A 23,365-nucleotide genomic window follows, 5' to 3' on the forward strand; every position below is an offset into this window, starting at 1 on the left:
TCTCTCTGTCAGATAAATAAATAAAATCTTTAAAAAAATAAAAAAATAAAATTCTCTGAAGGGAGAGAAGGGGATGAAGAGAAAAATGCAATTTTTGCCGTTTTTTGTTTTTTTTTCTTACCAGATTTGTGAAGCACAGATGATAAAACTCTTGCTGTGCTGAGCTGCCCTCATTGGTTCTCTGCACACTTTCCATGATTCCTGCAGGATAATGAGAAACATCAGAAGTGCTAAACAAGTTATCTCTTGCTCTCTGTGCTACTGCATGGACAAAAGATAGGGACCACGTCTGGAAGAGGGGTGCTTTCCTGGGATTTCTAGTAACGAAGAAATTCCTTCATCCTCGGTTTTCGTTCAGTTGGAACTGAAATAATTGGCAGTCTAAGGTTGCTTCCCTATGTGTATGTATATTTGGAGGGGAGGGCAGGGATTGGGCTTCCTCCTGATGAGAGCCTTTGCTTTCTCAGGGAGCTTACTTGATCAGTGTACATTAAATCTTTGCTTGTGGGACCATATTCCTAAATTTCCAGAGTGCTGACTCAGGATTTATGTGTACCCTTCAGCTTCTGTATTGGGGGCAGAGGCCCTAGTTTGTCATGGTGAAAAGAAGACAGGCTTTGGAGTTGGCAGACCAGGTTCATCCACATTTTACCAATTTTTACCAATATAATAACATCTTTTCGTCTTAATACTCAGAATTTCCTTATTGCCTTTGATGTCTTTGTATTAAGCAGAGTCCTAAAGAAAGATTCACTTGTTAACATAGCATCTCTTTTGGGGAAGGAGAAATAGTGGACCCCCACCTCCTACCCACCTCCCCAATTTTGTCTCTGTGACAGTTACTTGCCATTAGGTCTTGGATTCCAGTACATTGGAAAATTGGGAATACTTTTGAGGGAGGTTTTCATTGATTGTAGAATTTACTAGGGAGGGCAGAAGAAAGTTGGCTTAATGTGTATAGGAGCATCTCTGGGCAAAGACCGAGATACTGGGAAGGGAATTGCTGAGGAATGAAGCTGTAAATAGGTCAGTTTATCCAATATTCTAGGTTTGGGGAAGAAAGCTGTAGGAATGTGTCCACTTGGAACAGGATCAAGAAGGGAAACAGCAACAAGAAGAACTTAATAGACAAGTTATTGATTGCCCACCATGTTGTGCCTGTGCTGTTTTGTAGTGCCAGGTGCTGTGTATGCTATGAACAAAGGATGGCGTTTGGCCAAGGTCATGTATTTCCTCTGTAGTTCCCCAGCTCTGTGACCTTGGGCAAGCTGCTTGCCTGTCAAATGGAGATAAGACTGTCCTCTATTTCCTGAGATCCCTCAATTTAATAACACCTGGGAGGAGGTGGTAGGAACATTTCCCCATTAATTTAGTCATCATTTGTAACCAATCGTATGATGTTTCCTGGTTGTAGAAATTTTAATGTGATTTTTTAAAAAAGTGCATTTTAGAAGCAAAGCAATATAGTAATACCCATCTCATGGATGGCAGAAAGATTAATAAGATAATGTACGTTAAGTTCCCATCAGAGTTAGTATTCAGTGAATTGTAGCTATTATTAACAGATCAAAGGACATGAAAAATAATTTGATTGGGAACCTCTGAAGAAAGAATTTTATTTATTTTTTTAAAAGATTTTATTTATTTATTTGACAGAGAGAGATCACAAGTAGGCATAGACACAGTCAGAGAGAGAGAGAGGAGGAAGCAGGCTCCCCGCTGAGCAGAGAGCCCGATGGGGGGCTTGACCCCAGGACCCCGAGATGATGACCTGAGCCGAAGGCAGAGGCCCTAACCCACTGAGCCACCCAGGCGCCCCTGAAGAAAGAATTTTAAACAACAGGGTCAAAATGTGACCAGGATCTGAAATAGGACTAGAATGAAGGGAAAGAAGATGAGATAAAAATTCAAATAATGTTAGGGAGATAAATGAGAGTATATCTGAGTAGAAAGTTTTACTCCTTTACAGACAAAATTTTCCTTGTTTGTAGTGATAACTTCACTTGTGGTATATGTTCCATTGTGAACAGAGGGAATTTGGTAATCTTGTGGAACAAAATGACTCCTGTGTCATTTGGGCATGTTAGAGTAATTCTGATCTCGATGCTATGCAATTTCTGAATTTTGCTCATCACAAAAAATAAAGCATTGTTTGATGCACTGATATCAAAGTGTGTGTTAGTTTTTGTTGTTCTGTTTGTTTTCATTTTCTTGTGGGAGTGGGTGGCTGGTTAGGGACTTAATTAGCATTAGTTTGTAGCTAATCCCCTGACCAGGAGATTTCTTGCTTAATTTCAAACATCTTTATGTTTTCATTAGAGTAATACTGAATTTTTAGCTCTTCTTTCTTTTTTTTCTTTTTTTTTTGCCCCAGGTCCAGCAAGACTATGAATCTCTGTTCCAAATGCTTTGCTGGTAAGTGCAGAAAAAGGGTTTTTTATTTGTTTTAGTTTTTCTTCTTTTAATTGTTTTTAAGACGATCTAAGTTATTTGGCCTTCCTTTGTGTTTATGCATGGGGTTTTGTTTTCTTTGCATATATGTGAAAGTAGTTCTCTTTACCAAGATACTTCATGTATTTCCCTAGGACAATTGAAACAGCCTTCCCTGAGTGAAATAAAATTGTCTGTGTACTTGCACCCAACAGACTTTAATAATGTACAGTGGTGGGCATATAGTGAAACTATAAAAACTTGTGTTGTAGTAGGATAACAACATGTTCATCTCTGATCTTGACTTGAAATATTAGTAGTGAATATTGCTTTTACCAATGAGAATACAAGAGAGAGGATATTTTCATGTTGGAGTCAGGAAGAGAATCATGTTGAATTAGCCCTAGAATCCAGTCCCTTGTTGAAATCACGTTGGGTAAATCACTTAATCTCTTTGGACCTTAGAGTCATCATTTGTAACATGAAGGGTTTGGGCTTGATGTTTGTCAAGGGCCTTTCCCACCCCCCAAATGCTGATTGGTTGACTCCATAAACTATGACTCCTTCATGAACTTAAACCTTCATTTTTTAAAAAGAATTTTATATCTAATGATCTCATATGAAATAACTAAGTCTTTCATGAGATATGTTTAATCTTCCTTTTCTAGTCATTTTGTCAAAGATAAAGCTGGACGCAGGACAGATTTTGATCAGGAATGTATAGCAATAGGGCAGAGTTCAGTTTGAACTGAACACAACTTCAGTTTGTGCAGAGGTACCTGGGCATTTTAAATGGAGAATGAGGGAGGAGGCTAGCTAGTTGCTAGCTTGGCTCAGTAGATTCAGGGAAGTAAAGAATTATAAAGGGTTTGTCTGTGTAAGTGATGACTAGGTTGGTTGTGTCTACTAGCTGATGACCTGGAAGTTTAGATTCTATGCTACTGAGACTGAGAGACTGAGGCCCTACCATTCTTTTTTTTTTTTTCCTTTTTAATGATTTTTTTAATAAACATAGGCCCTACCATTCTTGATGGTTAGATTTTAAAGGAATGGCTTTCATATCCTTGAGACAGGGATTCCTGAGATTTAGGAGTTGCATGTGCATCTCAAAGGGACAGAGGATTCTGAACAGATTCACAGTTGCAAATAGTAAATGGTCTAAGATAGGGTGGTCAGAGGCTTGTAGACAGGTGTTACAGCTAGAAAACCTTGATTCTTTGGTAGCCTTGAGCTTTCTCAGGCAGGCACTTTAAGAGGGGCTAAGGTCATCCTGGGGATGGGGCCTTGAGTTGTTAGAAAATGTGTTGGTGTTTGTTTAAATATTTAATGTTTGGGGGAGGCCTAGATGAAACCATTTGTATTGAGTCTGTAGTTTTTATAGTTTATATAGGTCAAGGTTGAGTCCTAGTTGAGAAGAGGGCTCAGAAGAGCCTATAGCTAGAGATTGGCTAAGGAGAGACTCTTTGTTAGATTTTATCTTCTCTTCATTATGCTACTTGGGCAAGAAAATAATCATAGTTAGGCTTTAGTCCTTTACATTTATGCTTAAATTAGGGGATAGTTGGGAGGGAATTGGGGGAGTTGGGAAAGGTGGCAGTTTGTATCTGTTAAAAGTTTGGAATTTGTCAAACACTTTGGGTCTTTACAAGGAAAAAATATTGGTAAGTTTGGTTTTTATCCAACTTTTAACAGTATGTCTGTCATTAAGTGAGCATATTGTACTTTTTTACTCTGCATGTCTACAATTATACATATATGAAGACATGCTTCCTTACTGGTGAGAGTTTAAGTTTTATAGTAAAGATGAACATAGCAGTGAGACAAAATGTATTAGATTGATGACTATCTCCATATAGAGCTAGCTTCCCCTTATAATTCAGTAAAGTGTGGCTTTGGGACTTTGAGTAAAGGGGCTCACATCAAATACTCAAAGAACCATCTTGTGTCCCTGACTAAATATAAAATTTTAAAAATTACCAGTGAAGGCAATTCAGCTATGTTCTTTGCGTTTTGTTGTACTTGTAGTTTGATTTTTTTATAGTAATAATTATTTATTGTTTCTGTGGTGATCTTTGTCCATTTACTCTTTATATAGCTTTGTCATTTTTGCTTTTTGCTTTCAAAAATATTAAGAGGGTGTTTTCAAGAGTGTAAAGAAAATACTCCTTTTTTCCCCTCTTTATCTTCATCTCCATATTCTTTTTTTTTTTTTTTAAAGATTTTATTTATTTATTTGACAGATCACAAGTAGGCAGAGAGGCAGGCAGAGAGAGCGAGATGGGGAAGCAGGCTCTGTGCTGAGCAGAGAGCCCGATGCAGGGCTTGATCCCAGCAGCCTGGGCTCAGTTCCATTACCCTTGGGATCATGACCTGAGGTGAAGACAGAGGCTTTAACCCACTGAGCCAGCCAGGTGCCCCATCCCCATATTCTTAATTTCCTTAGCATCATTTGAAAGGAATGACTGGTAACATTTTGCTTGTGGAAGTAGCTTTTAGTGTTCTTTTTTGAAGTACAGAAGAAAAGTCATTGAATGTTACAGATATATTTGTGGATTTTGTTCCTGTATGGAAATAGAGTACAGAAATACATTATTGCAGCATAGATATTAGATGTGTAGGACAACATCAAGATTTTTTTGGCCAAAGCTACTGTGATTTTAAATACTCTTTTAAAATTTACCATAAAGGATACAGTGTGCTTTTAAAAGATGGAAAAATCACTTTAGAAACAGCTGCTGTGTCCCATTAGGTTAGTTATTTTTCAAGATTGCTTTTCAGAATAAATCTTTGTGGTGAAAAAGTGAGTTTGTTGTAAATTGTCTGCATGAAATTGAAATGAGTAAAAAACATGTTTAAAATCTTTGAGATAGTAGAGTACTAGGTGAGGAACTGTAGGTCCTAGTTTATAGCTAACTTTGATAACTGTTTGCCTCTGATGAAATATTCTGTCAAATTGTGAGCATATGCCCCAATACTTACTGTCACTTCAGATTATTTTTCCTTTTCTTTATAAAAGATTCCTGGGGTATTTGAAGTTAGAGAAAGGGAATAAGAAGGGAATGGGAAATGAAAGTTACAAAAAAACCATTGAATTGTTAATTTTGCCAGTAAATTGTATACCAAATAATAGTGTTTCTCCATATTGTTAGAATAAGGAATGTCTGTATCAGCCATTTGCATGAATGTAGAAGAATACCAGTTGGATTTGCTGTTCCTAATAGCTTGCAGCTTAACCAGAATTTCTCTCATTGAAATGGGAGGATATTGTATCCATTTTTATTTTTTGGCATCTTGAATCCTGGTTTGGCCTGGCTGAAATCATTTTAGGCCATTTGGAGGTGTCTCCCCCCTGCCCCAACCCCCGACATGAAATATGCTACTTCTTAACCTTTAAGTGCTTTTGACCTGAAGACCCTTAACATCCAGGATTTTCTTGTGCCAGAATCACAAGGATGTTTAAAGGAAGTATTCTGTGTCGAATTTAAGAAACAAAACAGAGGATCAAAGGGAAGAGAGAAAAAAATAAAATAAGATGAAATCACAGAGGGAGACAAACCATAAGAGACTCTTAATCATAGGAAACAAACTGAGGGAGGTTTGCTGGTGGGGAAGGGAGATGGGGTAACTGGGTAATGATGGACATTAAGGAGGGCACGTGATATAATGAGCACTGGGTATTATATAAAACTGATGAATCACTGACCTCTCTACTTCTGAAACTGATAATAGATTATGTGTTAATTAATTGAATTTAAATTAAAAAAGTAAAAAAAAATTAAAGCGAGTATTCTGGGAAGCCACCAAAAAAAGATTGATTCTAATGTTATGAATTGAGGTGCAGTGGATTGAAAAGGGTCTTCTGAATTCTCTTTATCTGAGGTTATGTAGTCTTAAAAAAAACAGGAAAGTTATTTTTATTATAGTATATATTTTTTTACATTCTCATAAGTGTTTGCTTTTTTCCTACTTAATTGTCAATGCCCCTTATGCATGTTTAGTATTTTCTTTCCTCAGATCACAATTCTCTATATATTCTCTTGGAAACATTGGTATAGTTTTCTTAAGACTGAGACTATCTATGAGCAGAAGCCAGAAGTACTTGCAGTCTGGATAAGGAATTCTCCCACCTTTGAGTTGATATATTATTTTTCCCAGTTGAGAGTGTTAACCATTTTTATATTACCTCTAAAGAAAGGATAAAAAGTTACTTAGCAGATTTGCAATTTATTTGAAGTTATAGAAAGAATGTCTAAAGTATTGAAAAGGATGATATTTAAACATCCTTGAAAGTAAGTTATCAATTCATCTTGCCACAAATCTTTCTAGTTCTTAAAACTATTTGATCATCATTTTTGGTTCACTTTTAGCTTTCCTCCCCCTTGATGATATTCTAAAATAACATTCTTTCATTAAATATTTTTATACTGTTTGTGCAAGAATCAGTAAATGTCTGTAATAGAAAGCCTCAATTTCACAACACGGTATTTATAGTTATGGTAAATAAACTTATTTTGGGGGGCATCTTTTTAAAAGGTTTTTTTTCTTTTTTTCTTTTTTTTAAATAGCTCATGCACAGGACAGTGCATGACGGGGGGGGGGGGGGGGGGAAGGGCAGAGGGAGAGAGTGAGTCCTAAACAGTCTCGCCAGTGAGTGTAGAGCCAGACATGAGGCCTGATTTTATGACCTATGAGATCATGAACTGAGCCAAAACCAAGAGTCAGATGCTCAACTCACTGAGCCCCCCAGGTGCCCCGAACCAGTACTTTTTTTTTTTTTTTAAAGATTTTATTTATTTGTTTGACAGAGAGATCACAAGCAGGCAGAGAGAGAGGAGGAAGCAGGCTCCCCACTGAGCAGAGAGCCCAACTCGGGGCTCAATCCCAGGACCCTGAGATCATGACCTGAGCCGAAGGCAGAGGCTCAACCCACTGAGCCACCCAGGCGCCCCTGAACCAGTACTTTTTAATGAAGTTTTAAAAATTGGATGTTGTGGTTCATTAGTGGTTAGAGAAATCAATCTAATGGGTTACAATTGCATTTAATTAATCAATTAAGATAGATTTATTTATTTTAGCAGGAAGGGGCAGAGCGAGAGAATCTTTAAGCAGACTCCCCACTGAGTGCCGAGCCCAACTTGGGGCTGTCTCATGACACATGAGATCACGACCTCTGCTGAAACCAGGAGACAGATGCTCAACTGACTGAGCTACCCAGATGCACCATGATTGCATTTTAAAAAATTGAGTGGGATAGAAAATAATCAGTGCACCGTAGACATTAAGGGCAAATACTGTTTTTGTGAAACCTGTGTTTGAGTTACATGCATAAATGAAAATAACTTATTACTGGGTTTATAATTTAAAACCACTGTGATTTGAAAACCGCTGAATTGCAGAAATTTACTGGGAAGTCATTGAGTTTTTTGGGATCCCATTTTCTTTGGAAAATAGACATACTTCTTTTCTGTCTTTAGGCAAAGGATTAACCAGTTGATTTTTTTGTGACTTTTGTCTATTCTGAACTCTTGAGTAGTTTGAATTATTTGATTTTCTGTGTGAAAGCATGAACTAATAAACCTGATTGCTGCAATGTTAAAATATATACGAAAAGTCAAGCATAGCCTCTAGTCTTCCTCTTACAAAGGTAGCAATGATACTGGCTATTTTCTGTTTGAGTGCAAACCCAATTTAGATACTAACTGTTAGTCTTTGGTATTTTGGGACATTAAGTACCTCATTCACAAAGCCCTCTTGTATTACCATATTACCAGTGCTTTTCACAGAATGGTTTTGCTAAATAAAAGTATGGGTGAGAGAAACACCAAATGGGATGATCACAAGTGGGGAAAGCAGAAGTTTTTAAAGAACTGACAGGAGTAATTCCTTTAGCAATGTGGCATTATCTCCACCACCCTTGGACATGCTTACTGTAGGGGAGTGTGGTGACTGGGAAGTTGTTATTATGTATATGATATTTTCTACTTTATAAGGGAGTGAGTCTGAAGATCTGTCCCAGGGTCAGAAGGTTCTCTGAGTAGCACTGATGATAGATGCTTATCAAAACTTAGCATGTGCTCAGTGTAAAAAGAACCAGTTGATCCTGTATGTATTTAATGTGTAAATAATTTTCAATATGTTTCTTTAAAAACTGACACTAAAATGTTTATTATTTATAGACTGACAAAAATACTTCATTGAGAAATCAAAGTAAGCAATTTATTTATACTGTAGACATGAACTGAATATATTGTTCCACTTAAGATATATGCTAGTTTATGATTCATACAAGATGGGATAAATATGGAGAGATACTTACTTGCAGTACAAGAAGCTGTTTTTTTTTTTAAACATTACAGAATAGTTCTCTTAAAAGGGAATACTTATAATAAAAAGCAGAAACATACTCATAATTACAGAGAACAAAATGGTGGTTGCTCGAGGGGAGGCAATAAGGTTACAGGCAAAATGGGTAAAGGGGAGTGGAAGGTACAGGCTTCCAGGTATGAAATGAGTAACTCATGAGGATGAAAGGTACTGTATAGGGAATGTAGTCAGTGATACAGTAATAGCATTGTATGGTGACAGGTGGTAGCTACACTTGTGGTGAGTACAGTATAACATACAGACTTGACTAATTCCTGTGTTTTACACCTGAAACTAATGTTACGTTGTGTGTCGACTAGACTTCAGTTAAAAAAAAAAAAAGGAATACTTTTAATCTGCATTAATACGTCAATTTACAGAAAGGGACAAAAATAGAGGAACTAAAGTATAAGAGATCTCTTGTCAGTTGAAGGTTAGTTAAAAATACAGATAAAGATTTCTTAAATTATAAGCTACTGGTAGAGTTACTTAATTTTCTGAAAATTAATTTTTTTTAAAAGAGTATTTATTTGAGAGAGTAAGTGAGCAAGCAAGCGAGAGAGAGAACACACCAGCAGGGGGAGCAGCAGAGGCAGAGGGAGAAGCAGGCTCCAGGCTGAGCAGGGAGCCTGGTGTGGACCCAGGACTGGTCCTGGGATCATGGCCTGAGCAGAAGGCACCCCAGAAAATTAGTTTGAATGTAACTTTTAAAATACATGTATTTGTTGGAAGATAGTTAAGTTTATTTTTGTTTCATGGTTACTTGTGCTTGTGTCTCATTATTGGTAAAGAATATTACAATAAATAAAATGATACATGTCACATAAGAAACACATTCTAACATGACTCTAGAGCTAGGTGATACTTAGTTTTGTAAGATTCTGTTTTCACGTACTTACTCAAAAGAGTAATCTTAGATGCTGGTTTCTGATACTTTGGAGAGAAAAATAAAACTTTTTTTTTTTTTTTAAGATTTTATTTATTTGGCAGAGAGACACAGAGGGAGAGAGGGAACACAAGCAGGGGGAGTGGGCGTGGGAGAAGCAGGCTTCCCGCTGAGCAGGGAGCCCAGTGCAGGGGTCAGTCCCAGAACCCTGGGATCATGACCCAAGCTGAAGGCAGAGACTTAACCCTCTGAGCCACCCAGGCGCCCCTCATGTTTACTTGTGTTATGTCTCAGTATTGTCATATATTTATTGTTTTTAGTTCAAAATGGACTTTGGAGAGGCTTTAAGTGTTTGAAATGGCCTGTAGTCAAGGAGGATTTCATTTTCCTCATTGCTGCGTACTTTGTATCCAATTTGAAAATTATCAGTCTTGTTCATTGCTGTCAAATTCTCTACCTAAATCAGAAATTATTACTGAATAATAGAGTTTCCTAATTTATGCTCTTAACATGCCATTAGTTTGTTTGGGATCTTTGTTTTCCCTTTCAAATATAATATAAGGATATCAGCTAAATGCTGATTGACAAGACTACAGAGCAGTATGTGTGGTATCTTGTTTTTAATTAGACTATACATAATTTATTTTTATTTTTATTGAAGTCTAGTTGACACACAATGTTACATTAGTTTCAGGTGTGCAGCACAGTAATTCGACAAGTCTGTATGTTATGCTGTGCTCACCATAATTGTCATCTGTCACCATACAGTATCATTGTCAATATTACACTATCATTGACTGTATTCCCTCTGCAGTACTTTCCATCTGTGTGACTTATTTCATACCTGGAAGCCTATATGTCCCACTTTCCTTTAATTATTTTGCTCATACACCTCCTTTTCCTCTGGCATCGACTAGTGTGTTCTCTGTATTTATGGCTCTGTTTCTGCTTTTCTGTTTATTTTGCTTTTTAGATTCTACATAATAAGTGAAATCATGCAGTACTTTTTTTTTTTCTTAAGATTTATTTATTTGACAGACAGAGATCACAAGTAGGCAGAGAGGCAGGCAGAGAGAGAAGGGGAAGCAGGCTCCCCGCTGAGCAGAGAGTCCGATGCGGGGCTCCATCCCAGGACCCTGAGACCATGACCCAAGCTGAAGGCAGAGGCTCAACCCACTGAGCCACCCAGGTGCCCCATGCAGTACTTTTTTAAAGAACATGTACAAAGTTATATATTTATATAAAATAATATGGCGTATCTATGTACATGGCTGACATTGAGGAAACTATACAAGGATGTTCCACATTTCCTTCTTCCCACATGAACTTTAGATTAAGGAAGACAGCATGAGGAAATGGAGCAAGAAACAGAAAAATTATATGCAAGTGACAGTGAAGGAATCTGGGGGCCAGGGAATCTGGGAGTTCTGCTGTTTGCATTCCTTCCTCACCAACTTTTCTTCCATCCAATCTGAGTGATAGCCTGACAAGTGAATGACCAGTCAGGAAAAAAAGTATAGACACCTGCCGTCACCCTGCATACGCATCAGCAAGTTCATGGTCGTTCTCATTTGGCCAAATGTTTGGCATATCAGAATTTGTATGATAAGAGGGCAAAAGAGGATTGCAGAATCTTGCCCTTGGCCTGTTCTACTCTGGTCCTCTTCTGTCCTAATTAGCAATGGATTCAGGCCAAGCTAGTGATAAGTATACTGAAGGTGCTGGTCACCAACACCCCTTTCCTCCACCTGCTCACAGATTTATTATTGCTGCTTCTCCTTCTCATCTCATTGGACTAACGTTACGGAGCTGTAGGAAAGCAGAGATTTCTCAATGCTCTTTTCTCTCTCCCTGACCACTTCCCCACCCCCACCAAAGGTATTGCCTAAGAAAGAAACTTTTGCTTCAGCCCTGCCTTAGTACCAAGGCCTGGAGGTGCGCTCTGTTTGTCCTTTTACTTCTGGTCTCCTTAACAATACATCTGTCATCTGGTTATGTCTGAGATGTGGGATTTTACCACATGAGTGTGACTGAGCATGTGTCCTCAGGCCCACAGCTTTTTAGTAGCAAAGGCCAGGAAAGTGGGTGGGGGCAAGATGCTTCCATAGAAGCGAGCTTCTTAAGCTTTTTCCTTGACCCTTAAGACCGTGATACTTGTGAGGCCCTCTTGCCTGAATTTATAAACCCCAAATCTCAGCTTCATCTTGCTCCATGTATTTGTAAAATGGTTCCCATCTGTAGGCTCACCCATCGGCCTTCCTTCTTAGTTTTACAATGAATACCATAGATTTTTTTTTCAGCTGGCAGTTATATGATTGTTAAATTAGAATCAATCTTACCTGTATTCAGCTCTTTTACAGATGAGGAAATAGACAGCCATAGAGGTTAAAAGGCTTGACCAAGGTTACCTGTCAGTTCTACTGAGATAGAGTGCAACTAGAACCCAGATATCTTGACTCCAAACACAGTGCTCTTTCCATTATCCTATGATACTTGGAAAAGCAACACGCCGGAAGAGAAAGAGAAGGTGCCCGTTTAATGTAAATAATGTTCTCCAGTCTTTGTGTTATTTAAGAACCAGGGTAAACTGTCAAGAGATACTCACTGAGTAAGGGAGGTTAAGTGGCCATTTAGTTTTAGGCAAGCAAATCAGTTTTTCTTTTTGAGGATTTTCTAAACCTGCCATAATGGAAACACGAAGCAATAGCAGCCTAAGGGAGAAAAACACTTAGAAGCACAGAAAACAGATCTCATTCAATCTGTTTGCCTTATCCCAAGTATGTCAGGTTAGCCTCCAGATGTAAATCTACCATATCATTCCCAAGGTTTAGCTTAACCAGTTTTGGGATACTCTCTTCCAAAAGGAGAAATCACATCTATCCTTTTGCAGACAAAAGAATGTTTGCAACATTATCCAATCATAGTCTCTTATTTCTGACCCCTACCTGGGCTATAGTGAGGGTGTAGAAGTCTCAGTTTAACCAAAGAAATGAACTCAGCCTTTTTTCAACCCACATCCCTTTTCAGCAGCACACAGCAGAATTGCAGTCATTTCTGGCTAGCAAGGTGAGAAGATCTAATGAGGCATTCATTCCATCCTTCCCTATGATAAATAAAAGTCCAGTGGGTGAGGAAGGGGAGAGAAGGGGGGCCCAGCTTACCCCACAGTTTGCTGGTGACAGATCCTGTGGGATGGGGATGTGATCACCAGTTACCAGGTTCTTGTCTGGTCCTGTACTTGGGATTGCTTATTCTTCATCTTGTCTTTGGCCGTGTTGTAGTCTCTTGAGTCAAAGTAAGTTTGCCTTTTCTGGAATCTGTGCACGAGGAAGTCAGAACCTCCAGGCTTTTGTCTTAGGCTTGGATATTTGGCCTTTAGCTTTGCCTCCTTGGCTCTCTCAGTAAGAATAGCTTATTTCTCCTCTGTGTCCTGCATCTCTCCCCCAGTCTCCTCTGCAGGATTCTCCTCTTCTTGTTTCTGGGACTTCGTGGGACCAGGCCTGTGGAGGTAGGAGGCTTGGGAAGTCAACCAGAGAAGGGAAGGGGAAGGGGAAACAGGGACAACCACTGTTTGACTGCTGTCACTAGGGTTGCTCAGTCAAAATGGTGGCCCTTGCCTCATACTTCTTTCTTCCTTCCTTCTTAAAATTTAATTAATTAATTAATTAATTAATTAATATGAGAGCCAGAGAGGGAGAGCACAAGCCGGGGAGAGAGAGAAAAGCAGGCTCCCCACTGATTAGGGATCCTGCCCTGAGCCGAAGGGAGATACTTAACTGGCTGAGCCACCCAGGCATCCTGCCTCTGACTTAATTTCACTTAGCACAGTATCCTTTAGGTCTACCCATATTGTCGCAGATGGTGAGATCTTGTTCTTTTTCTATGGCTGAGTAATATTCCATTGTGTATGTGTACCACATCTTATTTATCCATTCATCTATTGCCAGACACTTAGGTTGCTTCCATATCTTGGCATTGTAAATAATGCTGCAGTAAAGATAGGGGTGCATATATCTTTTTGAATTAGTATTTTAGTTTTGTTTGGGTAAATACCCATAACTAACATACATAACATAATTTGTATATACATATATAATTGCATGGGATAAAGCTGAAAGAGAAGGTACATGAAAAATTTAATTTTGGCAGTTGGGGAGATTTGGGGGGATTTTTAATTAATTTTGTTTGTATCTATGTTAAACTTTTATTAATGTAATTGTAAATGATGTTATAGATATTTTAAAAGGTAAGTATGTTCTTATGTCAGATATGTTCCATAAGTGGTTAATTTCTTTTTGAAATGAGCAAATGAGAATTGGCCATAGGTTATAGCACTGGGAATCTAAATGTTGACATCCAAGTTCAGTGATACAGCAATGCAGGGTATGGGGTGGAATGGTAGATAAATCAAGATGCAAACATTTCTCTTCAAGGCGACTTGTTTTTCACGGTAATTTCCAGAACAGGGTAACAAATTCTGTTTCATAGGAAGTAAATTAAAACATTTCCTCATGAACCTGTAGCTCTTACTGTTTGGAGTTGTGCTCTGATCTCTTTTCTGCTTTTGTTCCATGTTAGAAGTTCAGAGTATAAATGGCCTGATATACCAGTCCCTTTTGGAAGCGAATAAGAGTTGTAGGTTACAGCTGAGATTTGAGGTTCTGCAGTAAGAGGAGCAGAGTGAATCTGAAAATTTTAAGCACTTCTTGTTATGCATGTTTTCTTCTAGAAGTTGTGGGAACTCTGTACCCATCACTAAAACAGTATAAAACAAACTACCGTCTCTAGTGTGTCATTTTATAACATGGTGAGGTTGGGGCAAGATACTAGAATTTGTATGCTTGTCTTAACCTTGATTTTTCAAATCACCTTTTCCAGAAGAAAGGAGGCTGCTGATCTTAAAATGAAGCATGTGAATAGGGTGTTTCTGTCTTTTTAATTTTGTTGACTTGCTTACTGTCCTATATGCTGATTTCTTAAAAACAAAATCTAAAAAAGATTTCTCAAGTATAACATATACATTGATCCTGCATTGGTTAATAAGAGGCAGTTCAGCTTATTGAATTCTCTCAGCCAGTGTGTATCCATTGCTGGGTATCTGGTGTGGGTGTCTGAAATTTAGGATATTACAGAAAATAATATAATAAACGTCCACAAGCCAAACCAAACCAGAATTGACAAATACTAACATTTTTGGTTCTTTTTGTTTTTTTTTTTATAACACTTTATCTATCTATCTATTTAAATTTTATCTAGTTACTTGAGAGAGAGACAGTGAGAGAGCATGAGCGAGGAGAATGTTAGGGGATGAAGCAGACTCCCTGTGAAACTGGGAGCCTGATGTGGGACTCGATCCCGGGACTCTGGGATCATGAACTGTGCCAAAGGCAGTTGCTCAACCAACTGAGCCACCCAGGTGCCCCTATTTTATTTATTTTTAAAAAATTTTTATTTATTTATTTGTCAGAGAGCGAGAAAGAGGACAAACGGGGAGCAGCAGGCAGAGGGAGAGGAAGAAGCGGGCTCCCTGTGGAGTAAGGAGCCTAATTCGGGACTCATGACCTGAGCTGAAGGCAGACACTTAACCAACTGAGCCACCCAGGCGTCCCCATATTTCTTTTTTTTTAAAGATTTATTTATTTTTGGAGAGAGTGTGTATGAGTCGGGGGAGGGCATGTGGGGAGAGAGAATCTCAAGCAGACTCCCTGCCGAGTGGGGAGCCTGATATGGGGCTCCATCTCACAACCTTGAGTTCATGACCTGAGCCAAAACCAAGAGTTGGATGCTCAACCCACTGCCCTGTTTTATAACATATTTTAAAAGGGAACTAAATCTCTTAGTTTTCTTCTACCCCAATTATTTTTTCCATCTCACAAAGAATCACTCTTCTTAATTTTGCATTTATACTTTTTAACATGAATGGGTGTTTATATAAACAGTATATGATACTGTTTTAAAAAATGTATAAGTCATATGTTGCCCTAGTCATGCTACAACTTGGTTTTTTTTTTTTTTAAGATTTTATTTATTTATTTGACAGACAGAGATCACAAGTAGGCAGAGAGGCAGGCAGAGAGAGAGGAGGGGAAGCAGGCTCCCTGCTGAGCAGAGAGCCCAGTGTGGGGCTCGATGCCAGGACCTGAGCTGAAGGTAGAGGCTTTAACCCAGGTGCCCCTAACTTGTATTTTTTAAATAATGCTTTTAGAAACCAGTCATGTTGATGTATGGTTTATAATATTCTGTTAAAATCAGTATCCTGATTTACCCTGAATAGTCTCAGTTTAGAGTGTTTATGACAGTGAAACTAATAACACCTCTTTGTACCCTTCAAAGTGTTTGGTTGATAAATTATTTGGTTTATTAACCAAAACATTTGGTTGATAAATTATTGGTCACCTTCATTATACCATGTTCCAACTGATCTAGTCCCCTGTTGATGGACATAGAAGTTTCTTTCAATCATTTTTTTTTTTTAAAGATTTTATTTGACAGATATTTGACAGAAAGAGACACAGCAAGAGAGGGAACAGAAGCAGAGGAGTGGGAGAGGGAGAAGCAGGCTTCCTGCCGAGCTGGGGAGCCCGGTTCGGGGCTTGATCCCAGGACCCTGGAATCATGACCTGAGCCAGGGCAGCTGCTTAAGGGCTGAGCCACCCAGGCACCCCTCAATCATTCTTTTTATACCACAGTTGCAACCCTAAGTTTTCTCTTATTTTATTTTTTTTTAACTTGTTTGACTATGTTAAGACTGTTTCTTTGTTAGAAACCCTATTCTCTGTGGTTTGGCTTCCTTGCTCTCAAATGAAAGCAAGACAAAGGGCAGCAGGTCCTTAACTGATTAGCAAAGCTGAACTCTGGCAGCCCTTTCTGACCTCTTAGTCTATAGCAGTTTGCTGTCTCACTAATAAGCATTCTTAAATTGTGTGGTTAATTATTCTGCAAGTCAAGATAAATGAAGCAGTGTGTTGAAGATGATGTTGTCATGGAAATTATGTCAAAAATAATTGTTGCATTTGTAATGGGACACACAATGCTCAGTGCTCTAAGTAGCAGACAGGTAGCTTCTTTTAGGCCTTGAGTAGAAAAATTGTCACTGTGTGTCAGTATTTTAGGAGAAATGGAAGAATTTAATAGTTATTGGGTTTTTTGGCTTTTTTTTTTTAGATTTTATTTATTTATTTGACAGAGAATACAAGCATGGGGAACAGCAGAGGGAGAGAGAGAAGCAGACTCCCCACCAAGCAGGGGGAGCCCACTTTGGGGCTCGATCCCAAGACCCTGGGATCATAACCTGAGCCAAAAGCAGATGGTTAACTGATTGAGCCACCCAGGTGCCCAGTTAATTGGATTTTTAAGATAGTTTGGCTCTGTCATTTGACTTTATTTCTGTCCATGTCCTGGTCTAAAGCTGTGTTCTTCATATGGTGCATAGGATTATCCATTGCATAGAGAGAAAATATTAGGATTTCTGCTTGTATACTTGTATCATCCTATATATATATTGTTGATTTTTGTAATGTATATATAATTTTATTGGTGTTAGGTTCCTAGGGCTGCCATAACAAATTACCCGAGACTGGGTGGATTAAGACAACAGAAGTTTATTCTCTTACAGTTCTGAAGGGCAGAAGTTTGGAATCAAGGTGTCAGCAGTCAGGCTTGGTTTCTTTTGGAGGCTCTATGAGGAAATCCTTTCTGTGCTTCTTGCTTCTGGTTCCTGCCGGCATTTCTTGGCATTTCTTGGCTTGTACACACATTACTCCAGTGTCTGCCTTCATCTCCACATGGCTTTCTCTCCCATATATTTGTCTTTTGGATTTAGTGCCCCCACTTTTGAAGGATGATTTTATTTTGAAACTCGTAGTTGCATTTGCAGAGGTGTTTTTTAACCAATAAGATTACATTCACAGGTTTTAGAGAGCTATATTTTATATATATATATATATTTGTTGAGGCATCTGGGGAGGGGCCACACTATCCAGTCCGTTGCAGGAATATGTAACTATTTTTAAAACAAATAGACATGTAAGAGATGTGTGCTCAGATTTTATACTGATGGTATACCTCTATCAAAAGAAGCTTGGAGAGACTCCTGGTTCTGATGTCTGCTTGGGTTAGATGTGGTTGACCCCTTCATGTACTAAGACAGTAAGCCTTGATGATATACAAAGCTGCATAAGAGTTCACTGTTCATATTGGTAACTATGCAAATGAAATGATGGGTAGGTTTATGGACTTCTTTTAGGTTTGGCAGGAACATTGATGACTATCAGGTAGACTTAGGAAAGCACCATGAGACTTTTTTTTTTTTTTTAAAGATTTTATTCATTTATTTGACAGACAGAGATCACAAGTAGGCAGAGAGGCAGCAGAGAGAGAGGAAGGGAAGCAGGCTCCCCGCTGAGCAGAGAACCCGATGTGGGGCTCGATCCCAGGACCCTGGGATCATGACCTGAGCCGGAGGCAGAGGCTTTAACCCACTGAGCCACCCAGGCGCCCCATCCATGAGACTATTTTTGTGCTTCATTGATCTTGACTCCACTATGCTACAGATACAGTAATTCTTAATCTGACTCTTCGAGTGAGAGGGTTATGGTGAGGCTGATTTTTGATACTTTCTGGTTATAACCTCCATTCACTTAAACTTAGTCCACAGTAGGGGTGGTGGTAAAATGATAGGGCATTATTTGCAGGCCATTAATGTATACCTAAAGTATGATTTTTTAAAATAAGATTTTATTTATTTGACAGGGAGAGCGAGAGAACAAGAGCACACAAGCAGGGGAAGCTATAGGCATAGGGAAAGGGCCAAGCCCGCTGAGCAGGGAGCCCGGCCCAGGACTTCATCCCAGGACCCTGGGATCATGACCTGAGCCAAAGGCATACGCTTCACCAACTGAGCCACCCAGGTGCACTACATAAAATATGATTTTTAACAGTACAAAATACTATATCATTTAGAAGCCCCACTGCTCAGCTCGTTCTTAGTGTGTGAAGTAGAACTTACTGTGTGTTAACAATTTTAATATTACCAAAGGTTTGTTTTAAATTTCTTAAATTTACTCTTAGACTAAATACTGGATAGAGTGAAGAAAAAGATACTTTAACTCAGTGCTTCTGGTTTGAAGAAAAATAACAAGGGTACATATTAAAAGGGGAATGCTTAAAAAAAAAGGATACTTAAAATAGAAGTAGCACAAGGATTACTGTTGGTGAAATAGGATGGTGAAAGGGCACAGACAATTATATTTATGTTTTTAAAAAGGCAATAAAATCTTGAGATGAAGTAATTGCAATAGTAAGATTTCTGTATTCCTTTTATCTAATAAAGCCATTTTGCACAATATTATGTGATTTGATCCTCACAACTTTGGTGATTTTGTATCTCCATATTACAAATAAGGAAACTGCTGTTCAAATGGATTAGATAATCTTCCCAAGTATTTTTTTAAAAAGATTATATTTATTTTTTTGAGAGAGTGAGAGCACAAGCCAAGGGCAAAGGGTGAGGGAGAAGCGGACTCCCTGCTAAGCAGCACAGGCACGATCCCAGGACCTTGGGATCATGACTTGAGCCGAAGGCAGACGTTTAACTGCCTGAGCCACCTGGCGCCCCACCGAGATTAAATAAATCTTAAAGCAAGGAACTGAGATTGGATTTACGTATTTAGATGCTCATTTTAATCTTTGCTGGCTGTTAAATTTTGTTAGGAGTGAAGGTAGGACGTTTAGATGGGATCCTACTGTAAAAGACCCTGTGAGGAGGTAGCAGCAGTATTGTTTTGCATTTATGTGTAGGTTAAGGGCATAGACTTTTCCTGTTCTCTTTTCTTCTAGTTCAGTTGTAGTTTGTCTCTAGATCTCCAGGGAATATCAGAGAAACAGTGCTGGAAGCTTCACAGAGTATCTAATTTGGGAAAAGGTGTGCATGTGTGGTGGGAAAGGAGGGGCTGTCTAATGCATTCTCTATTTTGGTGGTGAGATCTTCATTTTGTAACATCTTTCTTGGTCTTGTTCATATAACTTAGCTCATTAACCTTGCTCTCTGTGCTACATAGTGAAGCACCATTTCTAATTTAGTCTCCTGTGTTTAGCTTCTCAGAAGATTTTTAAAAAAATGTTTGGAGGTGTGATTTAATTGCAAGGCTGTTAACACATTGTCAGTGTGAAAGCAAAGATGAGTTTCATATTTAGATAGAGCAGCCTGCAGGTTTCATTTTTTAAACCTTCTTGGTAATCCCATTCTCTCATACATGTGTGCATAATAGTGTTGAAAAAAAGTCTGGTTTTGTTGTATCCATACTTAGCAATTTGGTTGAGTTATGGAAAAGCCTGTCCTCTGCCTTGTGTATTTGCTCATTTGGAAACCTTGTTTAGTTTATAGAGACACTAGTGATTTGTTCCCCAGCCTCCCTATGGGTTTTGTTCCATATTACAGTGTAATTCCACCTCCCTGTCCCATACTCCTGGGCTGTTAATTTGTACATTTCAATGCAGTTTGTTTCATCCTGTGTTTTTGTAATCCAAACTGAATGTAATGAGCTGTGTGCTTTAGGGACCTGGCTTTGCCTTGCCAATTAGAAGAAAGTGGTTACTGAGAAAGAGTATGTTTTAAATAAAACATGGCACCTCTGAGTAGGACTGACACTCATTTGGGAGTAAAAGAGATGGTTTTAACTCTTTGACTAACAAAGAAGACTCATCACTAAAGATCAGTACTTTTTAGGGAAAGAAGGGTAAAGATTTACCTCCATAAAATAATGGTTCTGTACATTTCCTCATAGACCAAATAAAATTTAAAAGTTTGTCATTTCATATCCACTTTTTTCTTCATGATCAAGACACGTGTTAGCAAAATTCTCTGAATTCCTGAATTTTCAACTGTTCATGTTTAGGAAGGTGCAGGTGTATAAAACTGTAGCTATGTTAGCCTATTTATTTTTCTAATATATGAAGCCAAGTTTTCAGTGTAGTAGAGACTTGAAAATGATGAGGAAAAGTATAAGATTTTCCCAAAGAGTGTAAATGTTATTTTATTTTCTGATGACAGTAGAATTTTGAGTCATCGATGACTTAAAACTGTTTTGAATTTTAGTAGCACTTTCATCCAGATTTAAAGGACAGATCCCTTTGTATAGATCTTCATAAGCTATTTACTTGTTTACTCCATAGGGAGACACCCTCCTTAAGAGGGTTCTAGATATTATCTTTGTATCTGTACTAAAGATAATGGACTTCTGTTTTTAGCTGATACATCTAATTAAGTCTAGAACTGAACACTGATACAAGGAAATCATGAAGTTGCTTGTGTTTTCTTGTTTTCTGTAAGACTTATTTTGAAGGAGAAAATAAGACTTTTTCAAAAGCTTTGAAATACACCAAGAAGAAAGTTATATAAAGACTTGGTAATGGCTTTAGAAACATTTTAACATTTATTAACCTATATAAGCAAGAGAGAACAAGAGGAACACATTTCTATGAAACAATGAAAAGTATGTAGATGTGTCCTGTTGCAGAAAAGCTGTTCCTGGAGAAATGAGCTCTGTATTAGAGGAAGCTAGTTTAATTAGACAAGTTAAACTTAACCTAACACATTTCTGTCACTGTCCTATAAAAGTCTTGCAAGCTGTATCGATGATTTGAAGAGATGGTCATAACAATATTATTAGATGTCCCATGCTTTTTTTTTTTTTTTTTTAAGATTTTATTTATTTATTTGACAGACAGAGATCACAAGTAGGCAGAGAGGCAGGCAGAGAGAGAGGAGGAAGCAGGCTCCCCGCTGAGCAGAGAGCCTGATGCGGGGCTCGATCCCAGGACCCTGGGATCATGACCTGAGCGGAAGGCAGAGGCTTTAACCCACTGAGCCACCCAGGCGCCCCTCCCATGCTTCATTTTTAAAGACTAACACCCATACTGATAATATTTGAAACTCAAACAATTTTCTGAGTAAAGATAATTAAGGCTTAGATTTGCTGCTACCTTCTCCTTAACAGTAATGCTGAACAGGCCAAGACAAATAACTTTGAAAATACTCACCATCTTCAGAAATCATTGAATTTGCCAGCTTGCCATAAAATTGACTCATATGGCTTAAGATCCAGTAGCTATTAATTTCCATACTTGAATCAAAAATTAATGTCAGGAAGCTCTTTCAAAAAGTTTTTAAACACAAGCCTTAGACTTCTACTAGCAGTCAAAAGCTAAATTAGATTGTGCATTTCTTCTGTGTCCATTCAGTTATTCAGTGTACATCATAAATGTTCTATAACACTGTTTTTAGAAAGTGTTGAAATGTTAAATTCCATTAATCATGTGATACTAAAAAATATGACCGTTGAATACCTGATTGGAAGGAATTTTAGAGCCCCTTTTTAAAAAAAGATTATTTGACAGAGAGAGCGAGAGCGAGAGAGAGAGAGAGAGAGAGCACATGAGAGGGGCAAGTCAGAGGGAGAAACAAGCTCCCCACTGAGTAGGGAGCCAGATGTGGGACTCGATCCTGGGACTCCAGGATCATGACTTGAACCAAGGACAGTTGCCTAACCAGCTGAGCCACCCAGGTGCCCTAGACCCTTTTCTATCCAAACACTGGTGCTTATTCCAAATATCTGCTGAATTAGTGAGTTTTAAAATAAAGTAATGTGGTAAGGGTAAAGTGGCTTGTTTTTTCACTTTTTAAATATCTTTCAACTTCAGTTCCCTTTCTCCTTCAGTGTGACTGTGCTATTTTAGTAATCTTGAGGATGGGACTAGAAAAACAATTTATAACAACATGGCAGTAGTGCTTTTATTTGTGGGTACTTCTAAGACATTATATATGTTTTTATGTTACTATCTGTTAATTCATTTGCTGATTAAATTTTGCAAAGTTAAGTTTATTCATTGTTCAGTAGAGTTGACAACCTTGTGCACACATATCTTTTAAGATGTATTGATTACAATCTTTTATTCTAAAAATTTTCTCAAATAAGAGGCTTGGATAATAATGAGATTTTATTCCCATATAGCAATTGAAGGATCACTAAATGTCTTCTTTTCCCCTTAAGATTTTATTAATTTATTTGATAGAGAGACAGCGAGAGCAGGAACACCAGTAGGGGTAGTAGGAGAGGGAAAGCAGCCGCGCCCCCCCCCCCCCCCCCCCCGGAGCCTGATGCCTGGCTTGATCCCAGGATGCTGGGATCATGACCTGAGCCAAAGGCAGATGCTTAACGACTGGGCCACCCAGGCACCCCTAAATGTCTTAAAATGTTTTCTACATCATTGGTGCCTTACAGAAATCCCCTGAATGGGACAAAAAGTCTATTACAGCCTTTTTTTGGTAAACCCAAGATAAAGTGTTTCGTTTACCAAGATATATTCTATTTGGGAATGGACCTTTTTTATGGTGTCCTTTTTTTTTTTTTTTTAATCTTATTTATTTATTTGACAGACAGAAATCACAAGTAGGCAGAGAGGCAGGCAGAGAGAGAGGAAGGGAAGCAGGCTCCCTGCTGAGCAGAGAGCCCGATGCGGGGCTCCATCCCAGGACCCTGGGATCATGACCTGAGCGGAAGGCAGAGGCTTTAACCCACTGAGCCACCCAGGCGCCCCTGTGGTGTCCTTCTAATGAGTAGTCTGGTTATATAAGATATCACAACCCAGACAAAATTCTCTCAAAATCCTAAAAAGGCCTTGAGGGAG

The 23,365-nt window shown here is 38.5% G+C and overlaps 1 protein-coding gene across 1 annotated transcript in view; it reads left to right on the forward strand.

Moving 5' to 3' along the window:
• Nucleotides 1-23,365, forward strand: part of ZFAND3 (zinc finger AN1-type containing 3) — a 343,385-nt gene that overhangs the window by 114,331 nt on the left and 205,689 nt on the right. The window contains exon 3 of the mRNA XM_080806280.1: nucleotides 2,375-2,415. Coding sequence (XP_080662406.1) covers nucleotides 2,375-2,415 — 41 coding nt within the window. The remainder of the gene's footprint in view (nucleotides 1-2,374; nucleotides 2,416-23,365) is intronic.

The sequence above is a fragment of the Martes martes genome, assembly GCF_963455335.1.
Source record: "Martes martes genome assembly, chromosome: 6".
Taxonomy (NCBI): Eukaryota; Metazoa; Chordata; class Mammalia; order Carnivora; family Mustelidae; genus Martes; species Martes martes.